Here is a 21,648-nt window from a genome sequence, read left to right on the forward strand (position 1 = left end):
TCTGTTGTCAGTGAAAGTACTTTTGTGCTTGCTGCAGGGTGCCTGAAGAAAGGGAGAACTGTGATGAATAAGATAGACAGTATTTGAATTTGGTTTTACCAAGTGATGATTCCTGCTTTGCACCATGGAAAAGATCCAGAAGGAAGCAGAAACCTGTGTTGAGCCCACACATGGAGGACTTGGTACTTCTCTGCTGTGAGGCAGGACTGATTTTGACTGCAGTGGAAAAGCAGTTAGAATTTTTTTTCCATTAATTTAAATATTTTTGAGTTGTAGTTTTTTAAAAAAATCCTTCTGATAAGTTACATGGAAACAAAGACAATAAAAATATAGACCTGAATTTTAGTGCTTTAAAAAGCACACTTTTGAAGCACTTGGACAGATTATACTTTTAAATTGTTAATTTGTTTTTATGTATGTCTCACTTAAGAAAAAATGAATTATTCACCATGTCTGAGCACTTGTCTTTATTAATATATAATACTGTTTTTCAGGCCTAATTGGACAAAGAAACCGTACTATTTTACATCCTTTTATTCACTTTAATCAAGTAGGAGAATCCATGTGAAAATAACTAGCACTGAATTCCTTGAATTGTTTGTCAGCTACCTTGGTGCTTGCCATGATCTACTCTTCTGTCTAGGGCTGGTTCATAAAGCTAGATATTTGGAGACATTCCAAACAGAACTAAGGAAAACAGGAAGAGTATTAAGAGCACATCTCATGATTAGTTTGTGAGGGGTTAGGGAATAAGGGAGCATGAAGAAGGGCAAATATGTTGGCAGAACTTGCATAATAGAGAGAATTGACTGATAAGAACCAGTGAACTATAAATTCCTATTAATCTTTTGACCCTTTCGTTTTGTGTTTGAATATTTATTTTAATTATTTACTTGGATAAATTAATCTTTATCTTTTAGCACAACTTGTTGGAATTTTACTTTTGTAGTTGTAGTGGACTCCTTCTGTAGTGGGCACTTTGTTCTGGCTTAGAGTTATAAAGCCATTAAATTTAAGGATAATTTTTCAATACAGTTACAATAGTATGAAAGTCCTAATGAACGTAGTTAAGCTTTACTCAGATACGCAGTTTGTGTGTGACTTGCTAGTGGTACAGTTTATTCCCTACTTTTTTTTCCTAGTTGCCTAACCTGGAATTTTGTGGTGGCATTTAGTATCAACTATATGAGTGGATCTGTTTGTGTGAGTGCTCTCTATAGGCTTTGATAAAATGAAGTGATTTGCTTCTTTATTTAGTGGATTTTTGGCTAATCATACCAACCCAATTTGGCATATTTTAAAATATAGTAACCTTGAGAGAAGCTCAATAATGAGCAGCTGAGCATGTATCTGCAAGTAACTGTATAGTGTAGTTGAGTAGTAGTACATTACTGTATGTGTTTTATTCATTAATGTATTTGATACCCTGTGAGGGCTTGGGACAGTGTGAACTGGATTCCCATGTGCTGCAGAATCTTCCAGATCCCATTTGTTCTTTCAAGAGGTCAGTGTACCCTGCCTGCTTTAGCTTCATTTCTCTGTTCCTTAAACTTCACACTGGAGCCACATATTTGAGTATTTCCAGATTAGGTTGCATTGGTCAGAAGAGTTTGCTTGCCATGTGCTTGGATGGCACAGCAGAAGCAGGGCTTTCTGCTTTCTGCTGTCAAAACAGGTGGCTTTGCTTTTTTTTTTCCAACCCACAATGTGGATTCCCGTCTTCTCTTTTTGGTCTGCATTGGCTTTCCTTGAGCACAGTTAAACTGGCTGGAAACTAGGCCCATAATAAATAGAATTATTTACCTTTCTGCACTCATCTTGAGGATCAGAGAAGAGTGTGAGTGCTGTGGGGATAAGAGCATGTTAGGAACAAAGGGTGAAGCAAAGGCCTGTTTAGTGCCAGGTAGCACTGAGACTGCTTTAGCTCTGTAATAACACATAAGGCTCAGGCTAAGGATTTGTGAATTACACTTATTTTTTGCTTAAAAGGTTAGGAAGCATAACAAACAGATACAGGATATGGCAACCTGCTTTTCTATTATTTTGCATCCTAGTACTGTCTTGAATGACCTTGATTTGCTATAGACAGTGTAGTTTAACAAAATCAGTTCTGTTTCAATTTTTATTTCACTCTCTAATATACTGTCAGATTTCTGAGCTAATTAGAATAGTTCATCTGAAATGCTGGATGCATTGTTACATCCAATAGACTTGGGCTTTGTCCCCTTCCTTTGCTTTTCATATGTAGACTTTTTAAAATGTTAATTGTCACATTTTCTATAATATTTTTGCTTTTTAAAGTACATTTGTAGTTCTTAGTAATCAGAGTGCTCAAAGTTATATCATATTGATGCAATGAAGAAAGTAACTCCAGTAATCTTCATTACTTTCACTGAAACAAAATGAATTTCTTGAAAATCTGTTCAGTTAACCACAAAAACTGTAAAATGAAAATTCTTGTTGCTATGAACTGGCACATATTCTAGCTTGAATATAGTATGGGCTGTGATAAAATATATTCTTCAGTTTGATTGCAGATAGAGAGTAGTAATAGTCCTGGATACTTGAATCATAAGGATGTATTAGTTGACAAAGAAGGATGTACCTCAGCATCACTGTCTTTCAGGAAAAAAATAATGGAATTCAACTAAAACCATTCTTGTGGATAATTTTAAAAAAGGCTTCTATTTGCAGTCAAGTAAGCCTAATTAAAGTTAGAATTCTCTGGCTCTTGTTAACAATAGCTATCAGAAGTGAAAAAGAGATATTAAGATCATCTTAATTGCTTAATTGCCTTTTATTTTTAGCTTTGTATGTGAGAGAAAATCAGTATTTTGAGTAATGGTATTAATTGCTCATAGTCTCTTATGAGTTATCTGTTTAGAACAAAGCAAAAAAAATCCCAACCTCCCTTAACGCCTGAAATTTTAAGGTTTATTAGTCTTTCAAATTTTGTACATTTTTAAGTGATCTTTAAAGAAAGGACAATCTAAGTAGCTTTCTTCTTTTTTTTCAGAATAGCATCTACATGTGAAGTTGCTGAGCTTCAAGTCTAAAACCTGTCACTTTGCCCTCCATAAATAAGTTTTTCAAAACAGTATCATAATTATCATATTTCATGATAATGAAATCACATTTCATATATATGAAATCACATTTCATATATAATGAAAAATTATCATATTTTCATTGAAAGGGTAGTAACAGTTGCTGCATTTTTTCATCTGTGTTTGACTTACAAGCTTTAAAAAAAAAATCTAAAGGAAGCAAAAATGTATTTTCTCAAAGGTTAAAATAGGTGTTGGACACAGGGTTTTTCAGACCTAACAATTTCTGATGACTGGTAGTAATAGCTTCAGTGTACCACTGTTTAAATTTAATGTTCTTTTCTTAAAGATGTATATAACTGGCTTTCCTGTGAAGTCAGGAATTAAATTAAAATTTTTCATCTTTGGAGGCATAATACAGGAACTGAAAAATTGGAAATTGATATTTCATAATTTTTTTTTTTCCTAAATCTGTAAGTGTGAGATTAGAGTCATCTTCCTACTTTTCCTAACATTACAAAGTTTTCCTATCGATGTTAGAGCAAAAATATTTGGAATATATTTCCTTAAACTTACAGCTTCTTGTTATTTGTTTTACTGCTCTCCCCATTATTGTGAATGGAGGCATCTGTAGATGGAATTCAGTGTTTTGGGTTAGCCTTTATTTTAATTTGTTTGTTTGTTTGTTTGAAATATTTATTGCATGCTTCCATGTCATACCGAAGAAGTGTGTCTTGAGAATACTGATCAGCAAACTACAGAGTATGGCCCACTCTCCATTTATTTTTTGTGATAAAGCTGTGATTTAAAGTGAATATCTTTTTGAAAAGCAGCTGGGGAGTTCAAGCCTGTGTGAAGCCCATCTTATGACTCATAGTTCTTATGCTTTAGAGGAAAAGCCAAGTAGGAACTTGAAAGTTACTAATAAAAATTTCTTCAATCATATTAGTGTCAGGAAGTTTATCATCAAAAGGCAAAAAGTCTGAGAGAGGTCTGATGGAACCTATGAAATACCACCTCATAGCAGGAGATTGGATTTTTTGTTTAGATATTTCTTGTGAAGAAACTTTCCAAATCCTGTCTTACAGGTAAAATCAGAGGTGCTCTTTTGAATTTTTGCTAAGAGATATATAGAAGAAATCTCTAAATTAATAAAAAAATTTCTTTGATCAAATGACACTAATCAAACTTCTGTCTTAGGCTAGACATTACTTATTTATTCTGATTACTTTTCTATTGATTTGGAGTGTTTGATGTTTTCAGCTAACTCAGGTTTGTCTTTTAAATCAGTCTTTTCATATTATTTAAGTTTGCTTTTTTTTGGTTTCTTCTCTGATGTATACTAAAAAGAACTTGAGGAGAAAGAATTTTTGTTCCCCATGTATATATTAAAACAGATCAGTCAATGAAAGTACTCTTTTACTGCATAGGATGATGTAGATTTAAATTATCTGCTTTAAAGTTTGTTTTGCATCTATATGTATGTTTCTAAATTTTCAAATGTATCTGTCTAAAGAAGATATGCTGTTTTGTGATGTTTAGTGCAAACTCTCAGTATTTTACAGACAAAATTAATTTTATTAATTTATTAATGCTAATGTAAGAAACATTTCTCAAGTTTGAAATACGTTTTGTGGTTTATATTGTCTCATTTTTGAAGAAAATTAAGAAACTAATAGACTCATATGATGAGTAAATAATGAGACATTAGTGAAGGGTATTCTGTTTGAAACTACAGACTGGAAATGTTGGGTTGTGGGAATAAATGGAAAAAAATATCTTGAGTAGTGGTAGAAAACAGTAAACTAAAATTGAAGAGAAACCAAAAGATTTCTTCAGGAATAAAAATGGAAGAATTGTGAAACAGGAAGGTAATTGCAATAAATATAGCTGTGGGAGAGATATGTATTCCAAAGGGAGCAGCATATTTTAGTTCTGGCTTCTGCATTCTTATTTCTCCTCTCCCCATGGTCTCCATATAGTTATAATTAGTGATCATCTCTCTATAGTGAATTGGCACAGAGGTGGTTATACTTCCAGATCTAAGTCCTCTCAAGCATGCTTTCCAACAGACTAGGAAATTACTTTAATAGCTTTTATGCCATTAAAAGTGGCTTGTGACATCCAAATATCACAGTTTTGTGTGTTTATTATGAAGTAACTTGTGGGAAGAAAAGCTACAAGAGAAAGAGTTTCTTAAGCAATGACAACATGCTTTACAAATGGCAGAAGTGTAACATCCCAATCCTGTTGCATAGATCAGTAGCAGATGAAGATCTAAGAAAAGATTTTCAAATTAGGTGGATCACTGCTTTAAAAAGAACTGTAAGAAAAAAAAATTGTCTTATTTTCAATAAGATACATGGTTAGTTAATAATTTATAGATGTCAAACCAATACACATAAATTTGTCAAGTCTGTGTGCTGAAACTTCAATTTGAATTGGCTTTGTTTAAATGCAAACCTTTTTTAATCATAGTAGTGAAGTCATTGGGTTTTTCATAAGCAGGGGGATATTTTGCTTGCTTCTTATTGAGAAATCTGATATTTAAAATTTTTACTTTAAGCTGTGGAAAATTTTTAAAGCAGAAGTGAAAAATTAGGTACTTAAGCACAATAAAAAAAGGAAAAAGTTTTCTTGTAGAACAGTTTTTCTTCTGTAGACTTTCATTGTGTTATTTCATAGAAGCAGAAGGTACTTAATGCTTTTATATCACATATTTTGACAAAACCCAGTATTTTTAAAAAAATTGGCTTTTAAGAACATGTCCCATCTTTAATTATGGCATAAAAATTTACTGTGGTATGACTGAAATTTAAAGACAACTACCTTTCTTACAGTAACATTGTTCAAGAAAATTAGAGATACTAATACTTTTGAACAGACTTTTGAACAGAGCAGTTGGTTTTTTTCCCTAGAGATTTGATTATTTCTTTATCTTGACAATAAATACCTATTCAATATGTAAAAATATCTTTGAATTTTATGAAAAAAGCAACAGTCGTGGCTTTTTTGCCTCAGAAGCATTTGTAGCAGTTTCATTAGGAAAGTATAAATTGCAGCAGATTTAAGGCAGTTAAGGAATGCATTCAGCAATTAAACAGTATAAGAAATAGTGTTTCCTGCAGAGTGAATTCTCCTCAAATATGCTTCTTCAAATTTAGTATTTGCCATTCACACTAAAAATCAGAAGTAATGGATGTTACTTAATTTCTGTTTTAAGTAAGGCAAGAAATCTGTAAGGTGGATTTCTTATTAGCTGTGAATGATGTGGGAGATTACAAAACACAGAAGCATGTAATTTTAGTTAAGAAAGTTGATATATATCCAATTGAAAATTGGATATTGTACAGTGTGGGTTGTAGCAAACTGACACTGTCATAGACATGTGGGGATGTCACCGAGGGACAGTTGTTTCCTCTGCTGTCCATTTTTCTTTGAGAACTTATTTTGTTATGCCATTCAATGACACTAATGGGTTAGAATAAAAATTGCTTCATGAGTGAGTGAAGTTATACTTACACAGAGTTATGGTCATATGTAAATGGTTGGTGAGCTTATGTGACAGCAAATATTTCAGTCTTCAGTCACAGGAAAAATTACATTTTTGAATTTCTAGAAGTTTTTATATTTATGTACAAGTTCTTGGGTAATTTGTACTACTTTTACTTTTACCCAAGTTAGACTTGAGCCTTTGAGCTTTTTAAGTTATCCAGGAAATGTGTTCTTTCTGTTTATGGAATTGTTCAAATGAGTTCTCTTGACAGCCTTCTATTATTAAGTAATTACATACAATTTCTTCTTTTGACTTTTTTTTTAATAGTTTCAGTAAAAAATATTAATTTTCAGTACTTTTAAAGTTCACCCCTGCATATGCAGATACATATACCTGTTTATCTTTTAAACATGTTGTAGCCTTTAGTGCAGTTGATTTTTTCCATCTCCAATAAATAGTTCTTTTTCAAAAATAGATTAATTTATAGTTTCCTTTTGAAGGCATTTCCAGTGCTGGAGTGATAGTTCTGAACTAACTCTCTAATCAATCCTATACCTGAACACAGGGAAGGCTTGGGTTCTTGAGGTTTCCTTTAAACTTGTTTTACCACACTGTTGTTTGCTCTTGTCCCACCCTTGATGTTTTGTCTCTATGTGTTTGTGTATATGTGTGTTAATGCTTTAAAAAATTAAATGATAAAGCACAAACTAGTTAATTAAAATTGCAATGTGGGAGACATGTTCAACCTTGAATCTTTCATTTCCTATTCTCCTAGCACCTTCTGGATTTCTCAGGGAATTCCCTTATGAGGCATTCTAAGAAAATACTCATCAGCATCCTGTGCTCACCATGCATACTGGTTGCTAATTATGAATCCCTTAATTTGGTGTCACATGCACAGCTTCTCCCTGGCAAACTGTTTTGGTTGACAGTAGCAAACCTATTGAAGTGAGTACTATGAGAAGAATTTGTGCTGAGCATTGTGTTTATTGTTGCTGAAATCCATTTTGAAGAAGAGCTGCCATCTTAAATGCTTTGAAGGCTTCTGTTTCATTGTAATGTCAGGCCCAAGAATGTGGCTTATACTCTTCCTTCTAATTTCAAACTGCATTTACTGGCAGATTATTCACCTATGAGGAAGAGGTTCTCAGTCCTGTATTTGGCATTATGCAAGTTCTGTGAGTCAAAGACCTGTTGGTACCATCAGTTTTATTTAATTCTCCTCTGTACCCTTTTGGTCATAGAGCTTTTCATCTTCCTTCTGTCTGACTTGAGGATCAGTAATCTCAGTCTGCAGCCTATGAAGAGCTGATGTCTTTTGTTTAATTTGCAACATGACCTGAGAGTTTCCATTTTTCAAATAAAAAAATGACCTTAAAAACAGGTCTGTTTTTTTGTGTGTGTGTGTGTGTATATATATATGTGCAGTAGGTTATGAATATGAATTAAAGGAAAATTCTGGATTATTTAGTATGGAGGAAAAAAATATATTTGCAGTTAAAATCTAGCCAAAAATAAGCCTGGGTAGAAAGGATTACTGTCAAGCAGTGTAGGCCCACTAAAGGAAGTCTCTGATTGATTTATTGATTACTTTCATACAGAATCTACAGAATTCTGGATATTAAGTATCTCGTCTGTTGTGATAGAGCAAATTGAGAGTACTTGCAGGGTCATACATTTATTTTGATGAGCATAGAAGTTCAGTCCTTAGAATCAAGTTTATGGTGTTTTTGGACAGGCTGATTTACCTTGGTTGCTGGGTCACACAAGATTTTAACAGTTGCCATATGTAGTAAATATTATTTAGAGACTTCATATTGATGAAGTATAGTGATTAATATTTGAAAGATAATTCCTATATGGATGTATAAAGATACTTACCTTTCTTCCTACTGTATCTGAAGGAAACTGGAAGATCAACTGAAAACAAATGTAAGATTATTGACAAGGTTAAATTTGACAAGTTGTCAATATATCATATATGTGAGAACATGACTGGTTATAGGGGAATATTTGAAATGCAGTAAGGTCATATTTACCTCAGCCTGGACTGATGAGATGATTAAGTTTTTTTTTAAATTTTACCTTTGTGACTGCAGTACCACAAAGAAAAGGGAAGGTTTTACTTTGGTGATTCATCCTTAACAGCCCAAGAGCTATTTCTATCGAGATTAATACGTAACTAGGAATTTTTAAATTGGTGATATTGATATGGTAATATACATATTTAATTAGGCAATTGTTACTGAAATAGTTTGCATTTAAATGCTCTATTATGTCTTGATCTTCTTAGAAAAACATTACCTTAGTGCAGCAATGACTGAATAGGTATTTCATAAGGCTTTTGAAAACCGAGTTTGGAGTGGAATGTGTAAGATCTAGCTGTGCAAATATTACTGTGCACCTCTGCATGCAATCATATGTGTATGATTTTGTACTTTGAATACTTGTGTGGTAACCTTTGTGTTAGGTCTGCCTGAAGATGCAACATCTGAAGTAGATTGTAGCAAAGTAAGCTTTATGCAGAGAAACAGCTGTGCATCTGTGGTCAGAATGGTTTCCTTGCACTGCTGCAAGAGATTAATTTGGACTTCAGGTGATGCTTTTTCTATGTTTCCACAAATTAGTGCTAAAAAAAACCCCAATTTATATTCAAATCATTAACTGAGCTAATGTTTTTATGTATTATTTTGTATATTGGGTGTATGTAAAGACCAATCATAATTTATTGGTGATCTTGCAGTCTGTTTTGGGCTTCAGCACTAGATCTTTTCTACCCTGACATCCATTTTATCCCCTGCCTTGCTCTCCAGTGGATTTATCTGAGTTTTGCTGATTCTGAGTGTTGAGAAATAATTTCAAAATAAAAAGCTACAGTTAAAACATTAGTAGCACAATTAAATATTTGTTTCATTAAAAAAAAATCCTTTAAGAGAATGTGTTTTGATTTAATGGATATATCTTTTGTAGGAACTTGCTCAGTGTAATGAAGTATGAAAACTATCAAGTTACATTGATTTTTTTCACACTTTATAAAGACTGAGTTTTTGTGTTGGTAACAGGTTTAGAGACGTTCTGAATGCAAACTGCCTTTTTATTGGTTGCATGTGTTTTTACCCTGACCTGTACTGAAAAGGTAAAATTCCAGTACTCTTTAGAAGAAGTCTATTACATCTAAAAGACAGAAATTGGTTGTGAACTTAATTTGAACATGCTGAACAACTTCAGTTAAAATCATCCATTAGGCTTAATCTTGAATTAAAACCTACTTTTAATGGAGACATGCTGTTTAGCATGTTTACTTTCTGCTGTCATTGGGAAACTAAATCTGTAAGTAGCTGTAAGCAGTATTTTTTTACATTTGGATTTTATCCTTATGTCTCTGCCTTTGTGGGTGGATCCAGTTAGAGCTGTTCAGAAAAAGTTGGTCTTTTTGCATGGTGGGAGGTTTCAGAAGCAAACCCTGGGAGTGAGTAAAGAAGAGCTAATACCATGCTTACAGCAATGCACATATTCAGATCAGCATGTCATAGACTCCATTCTACAACAGGTTTTCTCCAGGCAACCATTTTCATGTCTTTCACAGTTGTATAGATAACATGATAAAGATCTCCACAGGAAACTGAAGAAGATGAGAAATTTCTGTAAGACTTCCTAATTGGGAAGTTTTAGGCTGTGATCTTTCTCCCCCAGATATTGCACACACTGGTCTTCTATTTTTGCCCACATTCTTTTATTCAGCCTTTATATTATTATCCATTCAGATTTCACTCATTGAAAAGAAATTGAAAATTATTTAAAACCAGATATTGCAATTATGTTGTCAAGCACAAATAATATCTTATGTACTTTTGAGATGGTTATTTTGTTATTTTTGCTTCTGTTTTTCCTGAAATCCCTTGTGGTCTTTCTTTCAAAACTTTTCTAGTGTGTCTATTTCTTCATCCAAATAAGAAAAAAAAAAAAAAAAAAGAGAGGGCAACGTGGAGCTTGACTGCTTTTCCCTTAAATCTGCAGGAGAAAAAAACCATTTTGCACTATGTGCATACCCAAATAAATGAATAAATGCTAAATATGTAGATTATGATTTTGCATAGCATTCTGCCAATCAAATATTCGTTAATTTGAGCTTGTTGTCAAAATGGATGGCCTTTATAAATTTCATTTGTACTGTGGAAAAGGGTCATTTGGATATTCAGTGTCAGTTTTGAACTTCCTCAATAAAGTGTAGCAAAGTAAGGTGGATTGATGGAGCAGAAACCATTGATGTCACTGAGAATTTACTTGAGACTTTACTTTTGTGATGCTCTGCCATCTTTATTAGAAGAGTTCTTAGGTTCTTTCACAGTGTAGCTCCTTGTTCATCATACACCACATTTAAATCAAAAAGTACCAGTTAATGTAACATATCCAAAAATATACATCTTAGCTGATTTAATGAAACATTATTTTCATGTAGCTCAAAGTAATTAGATTTGTTCACTGAAATACTTGGTTGCAGAATTTTAAGCCAAAGTTTGACATAGTTGCTTTACTCAGGGGAAATACTGCCAGGGTATAATAGAAATACAACTGAATTGTCTTAAACGTTTAATTAGATTTTTTTTAAATTTCAAAACTTCATTATCTGACTTCAGAAGAGATGGCTTAGTATGATGCATTAGAAGCACAATGGGATTGAAAATTGGTCTAGAAGTAGCTTATATATTTAAAGAACATATAAAAGATATTGAATAATTATTTTGTGTTTAAGAGGCTTATGGAAATGCTAAAGATCAGTCTCTTTAAGCCACAGAAAAGCAAAATGTTCTTGGATATCTCTTCAGAGGGGAGACAAATCAAGACAGCTGGACAAGTACTTCATAAAACTGCTATTTTTATTTCTGTAATGGCTGAACATTTGGTTCTGTGACATTGTAACTGGGGACTACTGATTCTTTCAGTGAAGAAAGATTGCTAAAAGCTATCTATATCTGCTGTTGTTCCCTATGGAATAATGAGAATTTTACTTAGAGTAGTGAATTTGTGTCAGACCTGTGTTCTTTTCAGAAAGGCCTGTCCTGACTTCCTCTTTGTGCTTCAGGAACATACCTCTGATGAACAATAATTGGAACCATTGAAAGATACTAAAAGCTATATTGTATTTTCTGGGGAAAAAAAATAAAATTGCTCATTCTAATTTGATAATCCATCTTTATTAAAACAGTCAGAATCTAGTTTTTCCAAAATATTAATGCTGGAGTGTTGTTGCTGTCCAAGTTGCTTCATTTAGCCTACCTTCACAAAGTGCCCTGGTTTTCTCACAGCTTGCATATAGTTCAGTTGCAGGATGGCTGATCATTTGGTGGGTGTTTAAAGCTTTATTTCAGGTAAGTTTAGACTTCTACAGTTTAGAAGTCTGCATTCTGAAACAATCTTTTGAAGAGCAAATTATAGCTAATACTGAGAAACAAGATTTTTTTAAAAAAATGTGATTCATCTGGTTTATTTATCTTTCTAGTTTAGAGCAAGTCAGGTAGTACTTTGTCACTTCTTGATCTTTACTGGCTGTGGAGGGAGGTGACGATGACCACTTTTGATGTTTGTATGGATCTTCCTCTTTTTTGTTGGTTTAAAACTTGATGTGAGAATATAGTGTGAAATGGTAGATTTTGAAAGAGACAGACAAAAACATGGTAAGATAAGAAAGATGAGAAAGAGAACATAAAAAAATATTTTTCATTTGTTATCTTTTTGTACCCACGTGTGTTGTGCTATGGTTTATAGCTACCTTTTCGTTCAGAAATGTGATACCAGTGTCATGAAAATAAAAGGTGCTTCAAGGCAGAAAATTTGCAAAGGAGCACATTGTCCAAGTAGTTGTAATCTCATTCTTTCAACAAATGTTTAGTGGAGGAGGGCCTGAAGACTTCATTCAAAGGGAAGACAGTTCAGTACATGTTTGTGTTTTATATAAATACCAGGAACATTTGGTACATTTACTGTTTTTTTCTGTAGACATAATGAGGCAGAGTGAGAGTGGGGTATTTCTTTTCTGTTTGAAATATTCAAATGAAAGTTAAAAATATTAACTATAATTTTTTTTCCACTGGGGCATTGGTTTATGAAAATATGATAAACAGTATAACTGTAAGACATTTTTGTGAGTTAATATGTATAAGATGTGCCAAAGTTTTGTTTCCTGCTGTAGTGGATTCATCATTAATTTTCTTGTTTATTTGGAAAAGTCTTTTTTTTCTAAATTCATGGGGATACTTATCCTTAATTCTATTTTTTGAAACTGTTAAAAAGAGCTTCTCTGCTGAAGATTGTTGGCTTTTCTTTGTGGAGTTTAAAATCATGAGGCAGATCGGGTTGGAGGTAGACAGATAAATACTTAATATTGATGTTTTTAACAGGTTCATGTGAAACTTGTCATCTTAAATTGACTTTGCTTTGTCCATTTTAAGTCTAGTAATTTTCTGTCTTTCTGTAAGTCCTACTTACAGCTCTTAGTAATTTTTCTATTTGTGGATTTGGTAATGGACATGTTGGTATTTCTTTGCAACTTTTTCTGGCCTCTCAGGGACCTTTATAATGTTCATTTTATTTTTTGCGAGCTGCAGAGCTGGCATTTCAGTTTAGATTAATTTTGCTAAATGCACTTCACCTTAGCTACTTGTCTAATTTGAGTTAGGTTTCTTTATTGCTAAATGTTTTGGTTCTTTGGCTGATGCTGACCTGTTTGCCTTCCTTCAAACCTTTCTTGTTATCTCCATTGTTTTCAAATATTTTTATCATGAAAATACTTTTATATTATGTTCTTCTCTTAATGTGTTTTTCTGTGGAGGGCTTAAGCTTAATGAGTGAAATGAAGCCAGGTTTGTTCTAGAACCTGTCTTTTATGAGAGGAGTCTAACAGAGAAAGTGATAGGACCAGAGGACAGAGAAGAGGAGCATTAGCTCCCACTTACTGCCATTGTTTCCATAGAGCATAGTGATAATTTGCTGTCCATTGTGGGGCATCTCCCTCCTTTTTATAGCATATGCTGCTGACATAAAGATTCTCTTCCTCCTAACAAAAGGATGTGATATTAAAAAAATTTGGTGTTGTAGTCCGCTGCTCTGTTATTGTTTTGAAAGGTAGTGTTATATCAGAGTTTACTATATAGGGTATTTGAAATATGTTCAATCTTCTTTTAGAAACTGGGTTTGTAGAACTGTACTCCAGTGCAAAGGTGGAATTCATTTAATTACCAGTAAATGACTATTGGTTAATTGTTTACAACCCTGCCACCTCTGAGATCATTTTATGCTGCACTCCCATTTCATTTACCAGATTTCCCTAGTAAGTAAATATCTAAGGTAATGCCTCATTGGCACAACCTAATCTTCTTGTCCTACAGCTATTAATATTTCACAATCCAAAACCATTTATCCCTTAGAAGATGTGCACCCACATATAGACATCAATGCACACAGGAATGCTTTGGTAAGACCTTGCTACCAGTGCCACTAGTAGTGGTAAAATCACAGAAATGTTAAAATTCTTCCAAAATATATGTAATGGTAATAGTTATTGCTAATGGATAAATAAGTGCTTTTTAAGGTAGAATAATCAAATGTGACAACCTAGAATGTCCTTGGGCGTCTCTAATTACATACTGCAAAGCCAAGAGACAGCTAATGGATGAGTTTCAAGATACATATTCTTGGCTTTCTCTTACTTTTTATTTTATATTACCTTTCAGATATGTAATGGAGGAAATTCCTTCTTAGGTATACCATGCACAATTTAGGTAGAATTAACCTCTTCTGCACCTCTCTCCCCTTGAGAATAAACCAGGGCTGGGACAGATGCTTCCTTGATATTCATTTTGGTACAGTAAGGCACTGTGAGCTGCTGAAAGAGGGAAACTACACCTTTTACTTGGAGCTTTCACAGGTCATGTTAAACTCTCTTCTGCAGCTGTATGGGAACTTTGGAAGTAAAGAGTCAGGACAGCACTTTCTGTTTCTTTTCAAAATGGATTAATTCAGATTCCATGCCTTTAAAAAGACAATGTAAAATTATGGTTCATGTTGAAGGGTGAATTTCTTTAAATGCACTTGTTTGGTAGACTTGGTTTCCATGAGTTAGGTGTCATTTGGATTCTGTGCTTTTCCAGTGTTGAGAATCAGAGAGTTTTGGGGGGATGGGGAGTGGGAATCATCTGTTTTCTTTTGTCTGATTTTCTTCTATTCCAAGTACTTGCCAGAAAAACAAATCCTCCTTGAAAAGCTATAGTCTGCTTTCTAAATAAAATTCAATGGTTTTCTGAGAAGTTTTTTCAGGGCTTTTTCTTCTGTGAAGACAGGTTTGCACATATTTGCACATTCTGTGCATGGTGCTAACATAGTCCTCTTCTTCAGAGATTGTTCATATATAGCTTGAGGGCTCTCAAAGTGCTTCTGATCCTCTTTCAGGTGTGAAATGTTTAGAATAAAGTAATTTATTATATATTAATTCTGGTTAACCAGGCATGATTTGAGATTTTCACAGTCTGAAAGAAATTAAGTATTCATTAACATTTAAAGCCATTAGATGACACAGTTGAGCAGTAAATGATTCATTCAGTCCCTGTTAAAGTAAATGTGCATTGGTTTCTGACTAGAAGATAAGTGGTGTCTGTCTTTGTTTTCAATTATTTTCCTCATTCTTGCTTTATTTATTCTATGCACTTCATTGGCTTGTCTTTCTTTTCCTGAAACAGAAGAAGAAGAAGTGGAAAATTTTGATGTTTCCAGTTTGCCTGAAGAAGTGCTGCAGAACATAGAAGCTGATAGTTACTGGTGCATGAGCAAGTTGCTTGATGGCATTCAGGTAAATTGATTTTTCCTGTCTGTAAGTAGTGGAGTTAACCAATTAGTGTCATGGCTTTGAACTACTTCAAGGCTGAAAAAGAGTATGTCTATGAAAAACAGGGGAAAAGTTGATTTTCCCATTGGAGAAATCCACTGTGAGTTTGGCATAGAAAGGAAAGAAAGGAAAAGGAAAAAAAAACTGTGCAACTTCTCTTCATCAGAATGTCTGCATGTTTGATTGTGTGTGATGTTCTAGAGCAGAACAGAAACCTCCAGTTTTAGATGCGTATTTTGCAAATCTGTTGCCAAGCATGAAGCATAGTTGCTCATGATCTCACTGAGGTGGTAAAAACCTGGCTTATTTATTAATTTTTAAGTTGCTAATATAGCAACTTATAAGTGATTGCTGTCATAATAGTTCCTGAAATTATCTTCATATTTTTAAAATACCTATTTAAAACTTGTTACTTACACTGCTTCACTGAGTGTTTGAATTTTTTCTGTGTGGAAAAGCTATAAATGCAGGCACAATTTTCTGTTACATGCAGCAAGTTGGACTCTAATAATGGTAGGTTTTTGTGTAAATGTTCATGAGCATAAAAGTTTATGAAGACTAGAAGTATTTACAGTATTCTTTCCTATGACATGTTTTAATATGAATGTTTCATTGGCTAAGGTACATTGTGAATTGAAACTTGTAACAGGGTTCATTTCTGACAAAACAGTTATAGAATTTAGTCAGCAACAAAAGGCTTTAACTTTCTTGAAGTTGTTTTAAGTCCATTTCTCCTGGTTAATGGTCAAATAGATCAGTGTTTTGTGTGGTATTTTTGAAATGCATAGTAATTTTCTCATGTCAATTCCTGTAACAAATACTGGTTTGCTTATTTCAATCTCTCAGAAGTCCTAAATCTTAAAGTACTTAACCACATAGCAAAAATACGTGAAAAGTTATATAGAGAAAAAGTGAGAGCTTGAAATCTACTGGAAAGAAAGCAAGCCAGGTAAAGAAATGCAACCCTCCAACTGTTTTACCTGCTTCTGGAACATCATTGTCACTGGCCTGTTGCTTTATTTTTTTTTTTCTAGGAAAGGAAGTTCACAGATTAGGTAATTTATCCTTAAAATTCTGTTTTCATATAAAATCATCAGGTACTGAGAAGCAAAATATGGAAACCAATTGCAATGGAATTAAACTGCATCGATGAAAATTTAAGCTGTTATACAAATGGAATAGTGTTGGCTGCATTCAAGGATGCACTCATCTATCAAAAGAAGGCTTGAAAGATTATGCTAGCAGTGTGACTAATGATGTTACAGTTAATTCAGTGCAACTGCAGTGCTGCTGAAATAAAAGGGTTTCTTGTTTTTCTTCTCCCATTCTCCTGTTTTGTTTCCTTTCTGTGATGATATCAATTTACTAAACAGATAACCCAATAGTGTAGCTGCAGGTTGAGTTGGTTGGAAGAGCTAACCCTGTAGAGAAGGATTTGGGATACTGGTGAACATGACTGGCAATGTGCACTTGCAGCTCAGAAAGTCAGCTGTGTCCTGGGCTGCATGCAAAGCAGGTGGACAGCAAGGGGAGGGAGCGGATTTGGCCCCTTTACTGTGTTCTTGTGGGACTTCACCTGGGTGCTGCAGCCATTTCAGCGATCCCCAGCACAGGACAGACATAGAACTGTTGGAGTGGGTCCAGAGGAGGGACATGAAGGTGATCAGAGGGCTGGAGCATCTCTCCTATGAGGAAAGGCTGAGAAGATTGAGCTTGTTCAGCCTGGAGGAGGCTCTGGAGAGATGTTACTGTAACCTTTCAGTACTTAAAGGGAGCTTTTGAGAAAGCTGGAGAGAGACCTTTTACCAGGGCTTGTAATGATAGCACATGGGGCAATATTTCAAACTGAGAGTAGATTTAGATTGGGCATAAGAAGTGCATTTTCTATGATGAGGGAGTCCAAAGAAGTTGTAGATGTCCTTTTCCTGGAAACATTCAAAGCTAGGACTGATGTGGCTTTGAACAGCCTGATGGAGCTGACACTGTCCTGCTCCAGGGTAGGAGGTTTGGACTAGATGAACTTTAAATTAGGTTCCCAGTGGGTTCATTGTGTGATGCTATAGTTCTGACTGACTTGCATTCTGGATGCACAATCATTTTTTCTCTGAAAATATGGCATAGAAGATTCCTGTGTGATGTATGTGATGGTTTTGTCTGAGATGTCTGAATAAAGTATACAGGGATATGTGGCATGTGGTAACTGCAATCAAAGAATCTCTGCAGAGTATTTCCATTAATTTATTCATCGATATAAGCTTCCATTTCATGTTGCCCTACCAGTATTGAAGAAGTTTAAAGAGTGCAATTTGATAACAGTTAGGGTCATCTTGTGAAATTTTTGGCTAATATGAACTAGGTACATTTTTTTGTGTCTTTTGTCTTTTCAGTGCAGAAGGGTGGAAGAATGTATGATTGTATTTGTACATCTTTATTATTCTTAACAGAAAACTCATTTATTTTTCCAATCCATCCAGACAGTCTCATTTTCTTGATTCTAGAATTGTCAAAGGTGTTATTAAGACGTATTGCATTTCTTGCTTGAGTTTTACCACACATAGTATCTATTATTTCTTCACTCCTCACTCATCTTCCCTCCCTCCCTTATGTATCTAATGTGATTGTGTATTTTTAATATAAGAATGCATCTTTGAACCACGGAGACCTGTGCAGTAATGAACAGGAGCTGGCATTGGGCAGCAGGATAGTCACTTCCTGACATGCATACAGTTCTCAGCTGAGAGAAGAAATAAAAACATGTTCAAATCATTTGTCTCTTAGCAGATTCCTCTGGGCTTTTTTTTTTGTCATCTGTAGGTTCCTGTGCAAGTATGTTTTTGGCTCCAGCTAGAAAGTTTGCAGAACTTTTCCAGTTTGAATGTTTGATCTTGCATGATAATTTAATGTATTTTTTTGTTCTTAGATTACTTTGCATCTTCTTTCTCTGTTGGTTGTATCTAAGTTTAGGCTTCTAAGTGACTACACATATGTCACATCACAGTTTGATTAAAGTTTTCAAAATTGATCTAACAAATACTAGGACTTTTTGAGTATAAATTTATCTTTCTAAAATATAATTTAATATTGAAATCTGTAGCTGTCTTATAGCAGTCAATTTTGGAAGATGATGTATGTAATGGTTTTCTTTTTCAGTGCTTCATGAGTCTGTGCTCTAAATTTTTTCTTCAATTTTTGTCCCAGAAAGACTATGCCTCATTGCAATTGCTTCTTATTTATCTCAGGAGAACAAATGACAGCTTCTGAAATCATAAGAACATAGGATAATTCTGCTCGATGTATGGCCAGCTCTGAGATTAGACTGAGTTTCTGAAGGCTTTGTCCAGTTGTGCCTTGAACCCTCCAAAGACAGACTTCACAATCTCCAGGGGTTAACTTATTCTAGTGCTTCCTTGCCCATAGGTTGAAGTTTCTCCCCAGTAGGCAGATGGAACATTTTTTGTTTATCCTGCTTGTCTCTTGTCTTCCCGCTGTGCACCACCATTAAAAAGGGAGGTTCATCATCTCGGTAACATGGGTTTTATCAGGCTGGGATTAGGTGTTTCTGGAGCTTTATTTTCTTCAGGCTGAACAAGCCCAGTTTCCTCTCTAAGAGCACATGCTCCATATCTCTGAGCATCTTGGTAACCTTTTACGCTTGCTTCTGTTTATTCTGAAATTCATTACCTTTTTCTTGTATCAGAGTCCCCAAAGCTGGATGTGGTATTTTAGATGTCATCTTGAAATACAAGAAATTCTTTTTAAACATTTCAAGGAAAATCTACACAGCAAATATTAAACTCTGGAAGTATTTGGTCAGAGAGGTTGTAGGATCCTCACCCTGGAAGTTCAAAACCAGACTCCACATGGCCTTGAGCATCTTGCTCCAGGTGACTTGGCTTTGGGCAGTGCTTCGATGGCCTCCAGAGATCCCTGCCAGCCTCTGTGATTCTGCAGTGATCAAGATGTGATTCTGAGGGGGGTAATCACTTCATCTACTGGGCCAGGAGTCTGCTGGCTGGCTTTGCTGCCAGAGCTTACCAGTGACTCAATCTGAGCTTTCTGTCTACTGAGATTTTAGGTTCTTTTCCACAGAACTTGTCTGCAGCCTGTATTCTTGCAAGATGTGCTGATTTATGCTGATTTATAAAAACCTGGCTCTGAGGCTGTGTGTGGCCGTATGCAAAATACATCTTCCATGTGTGTGATAAAGCTGGTTGTCTTTACAACACTTCTGAACTGTAGATGATGCATGAGCATTTTTGTAATTTCATCTGTGGCTGTTCATATGGGAAAACTAGAATTATCCCATGAGTATTTTTTCCATGTAATTAAGTAGACATTCCCATATATCCAGATTATTAACTTTTTTTTTATTACTAAATTATCCTTTATAACTCTTTCCTCCACACTGTCTCATTAACATTCAAGTAAAAAGTTCACATTGATCTGTGCCACCTGAAAACATAATGTTCATGTATAAAATAGAGTATAACTTTTCATTTTAAGTTCGAGTATACTGGTAATAAAATAACCAAAAGGGAAATACATGCATTGCATAATGATCTAAGCAGATGTATTAAAAATAGCACTAAAATATTAATATAATTATTTATCAGGGCCTGATAATTTTTAGAATAAAAGTGAGATAAATCATATCCAGGGACTGGAGTGTGCTGAGGTACATATTAACTATTTCTGTGGATAAAACAGCATGACTTATGACCTTCAGAGGGAATCCTGCAGAGTTCTTTCTCACTCCTGAGTTATGGAAAGTTGTTGCTAACATATGCCTGGTCTGGATGATGGACGGATGGATGGATGGAAGGAAGGAATGGTGCTTGGAAAGCCTTTCAGAGGTCTGCCACATCTAATAAATAACATGAATGTGCATTTCAAATGTTGAGAAGTATATGCAGAAATAACTCATCTGAAAATTCTTCACAGAACCTTTCTGAGGTTTATTTTAAGGGAAAAAATAGGTCAGTTATGGCTTTCTTTGTGCCTTTTTTTTGAACTCCTGCAAGACAAGTTTCTTGGTTGTGTCTGCAGTTCACCTGGGTGGTTAGTTTAGGATTGTGCTGAATTGCAGATCTGTTTTCTGTGTGTATGAGTTTGTTAGCCTCCCTTTAGAAGCTAATAATGCAGTTTTCCACCTGCCACCGAGAGTAAAATTTTCAGGAAGACAACAAATCTATTTGTTATCAGTAGATGAAATATACTGTGCTATCAGTATATTTCAGCATAAAAATATTTTATCCTCTACCTAAAATTTGCAGCATCAGCTTTTGGGATTGTACATGTTTGTATTTATGATTTCTATCTCTAATCCAGATTTGAACTGTTATTGGGCCTATGCTATAATCCAAAAATATACCCTGAGCACTTTTGTCATTGCTACTTTAACAGTTTCTGTAATTTACAATACATCCACTTGTGTAAAACTGATTACACAGACCAGTAGAAGGTTGGATCTCTGGTTTTCACTCTACAGATGCTACTCTAACACGAGACTCAGTACCTACATTTTAATAAATTGTTGTTTTTGTTGTCCTGTTGTATAGGAATAAGTAAGATACTGTTTTGCATGTAAAAATTTTGGGCTGCAGTGCTTTGCAAATGTTTTTCCTACTGCTTAGGATATTTTGCATTTTATAAAAGTCAGGATGGTTGACAGACCTTTTCTTCTAAAGGTAGTGTTTTGGAGTAATTATGGAACATACTATGGACTGTGCTAACAGCATAGTCCAGCACACTTGTGTGTTTGTTCTTGTGCATGCACACTCTATCCTGAACTGCATTCAGGAGTGAATTTACATTATAATCTCCATCTTCAAGACACATTTCGGTTAAACTCTGTTTCCATTGATAGTGTTAATATATGTGCTGGCTATCATTATCTAATGTCATGCTTCCCTCCCTCCTTCCCCTACCTTTTTGTATAACTTCCTGAGCAAGGTGAACCAAGATTTTTTAATAGAAGTTTGCTTAGAGAATTCAGAAATATGTGAATGAAGCACTTAAATGAGTGAAGAAGAATTCAGGAGATCTCTTTGTGACATAATGAGGATAAGAAAACCTTGTTCTTTCAGTTGTCATTTGTTCATGTGATAATATACTTGAACATACTAAATTAATGCATAGAAATTCTTAAAAATGCATTGGTAGACAAAATAGACATCCAAGTCTATATGTCTGTATGATTTATACAGATTGCTTAGTGTATCCTCTAT

General features: G+C 34.5%; 1 protein-coding gene across 1 annotated transcript in view; it reads left to right on the forward strand.

Annotated features, from left to right (window-relative positions):
• The window catches only part of TBC1D22A (TBC1 domain family member 22A), a 140,913-nt gene that overhangs the window by 35,512 nt on the left and 83,753 nt on the right, over positions 1-21,648 (forward strand). The window contains exon 9 of the mRNA XM_015627966.3: positions 15,276-15,385. Within this exon, the coding sequence (XP_015483452.1) occupies positions 15,276-15,385 (110 nt within the window). The remainder of the gene's footprint in view (positions 1-15,275; positions 15,386-21,648) is intronic.

Source organism: Parus major, chromosome 1A (genome assembly GCF_001522545.3).
Source record: "Parus major isolate Abel chromosome 1A, Parus_major1.1, whole genome shotgun sequence".
Classification (NCBI taxonomy): domain Eukaryota; kingdom Metazoa; phylum Chordata; class Aves; order Passeriformes; family Paridae; genus Parus; species Parus major.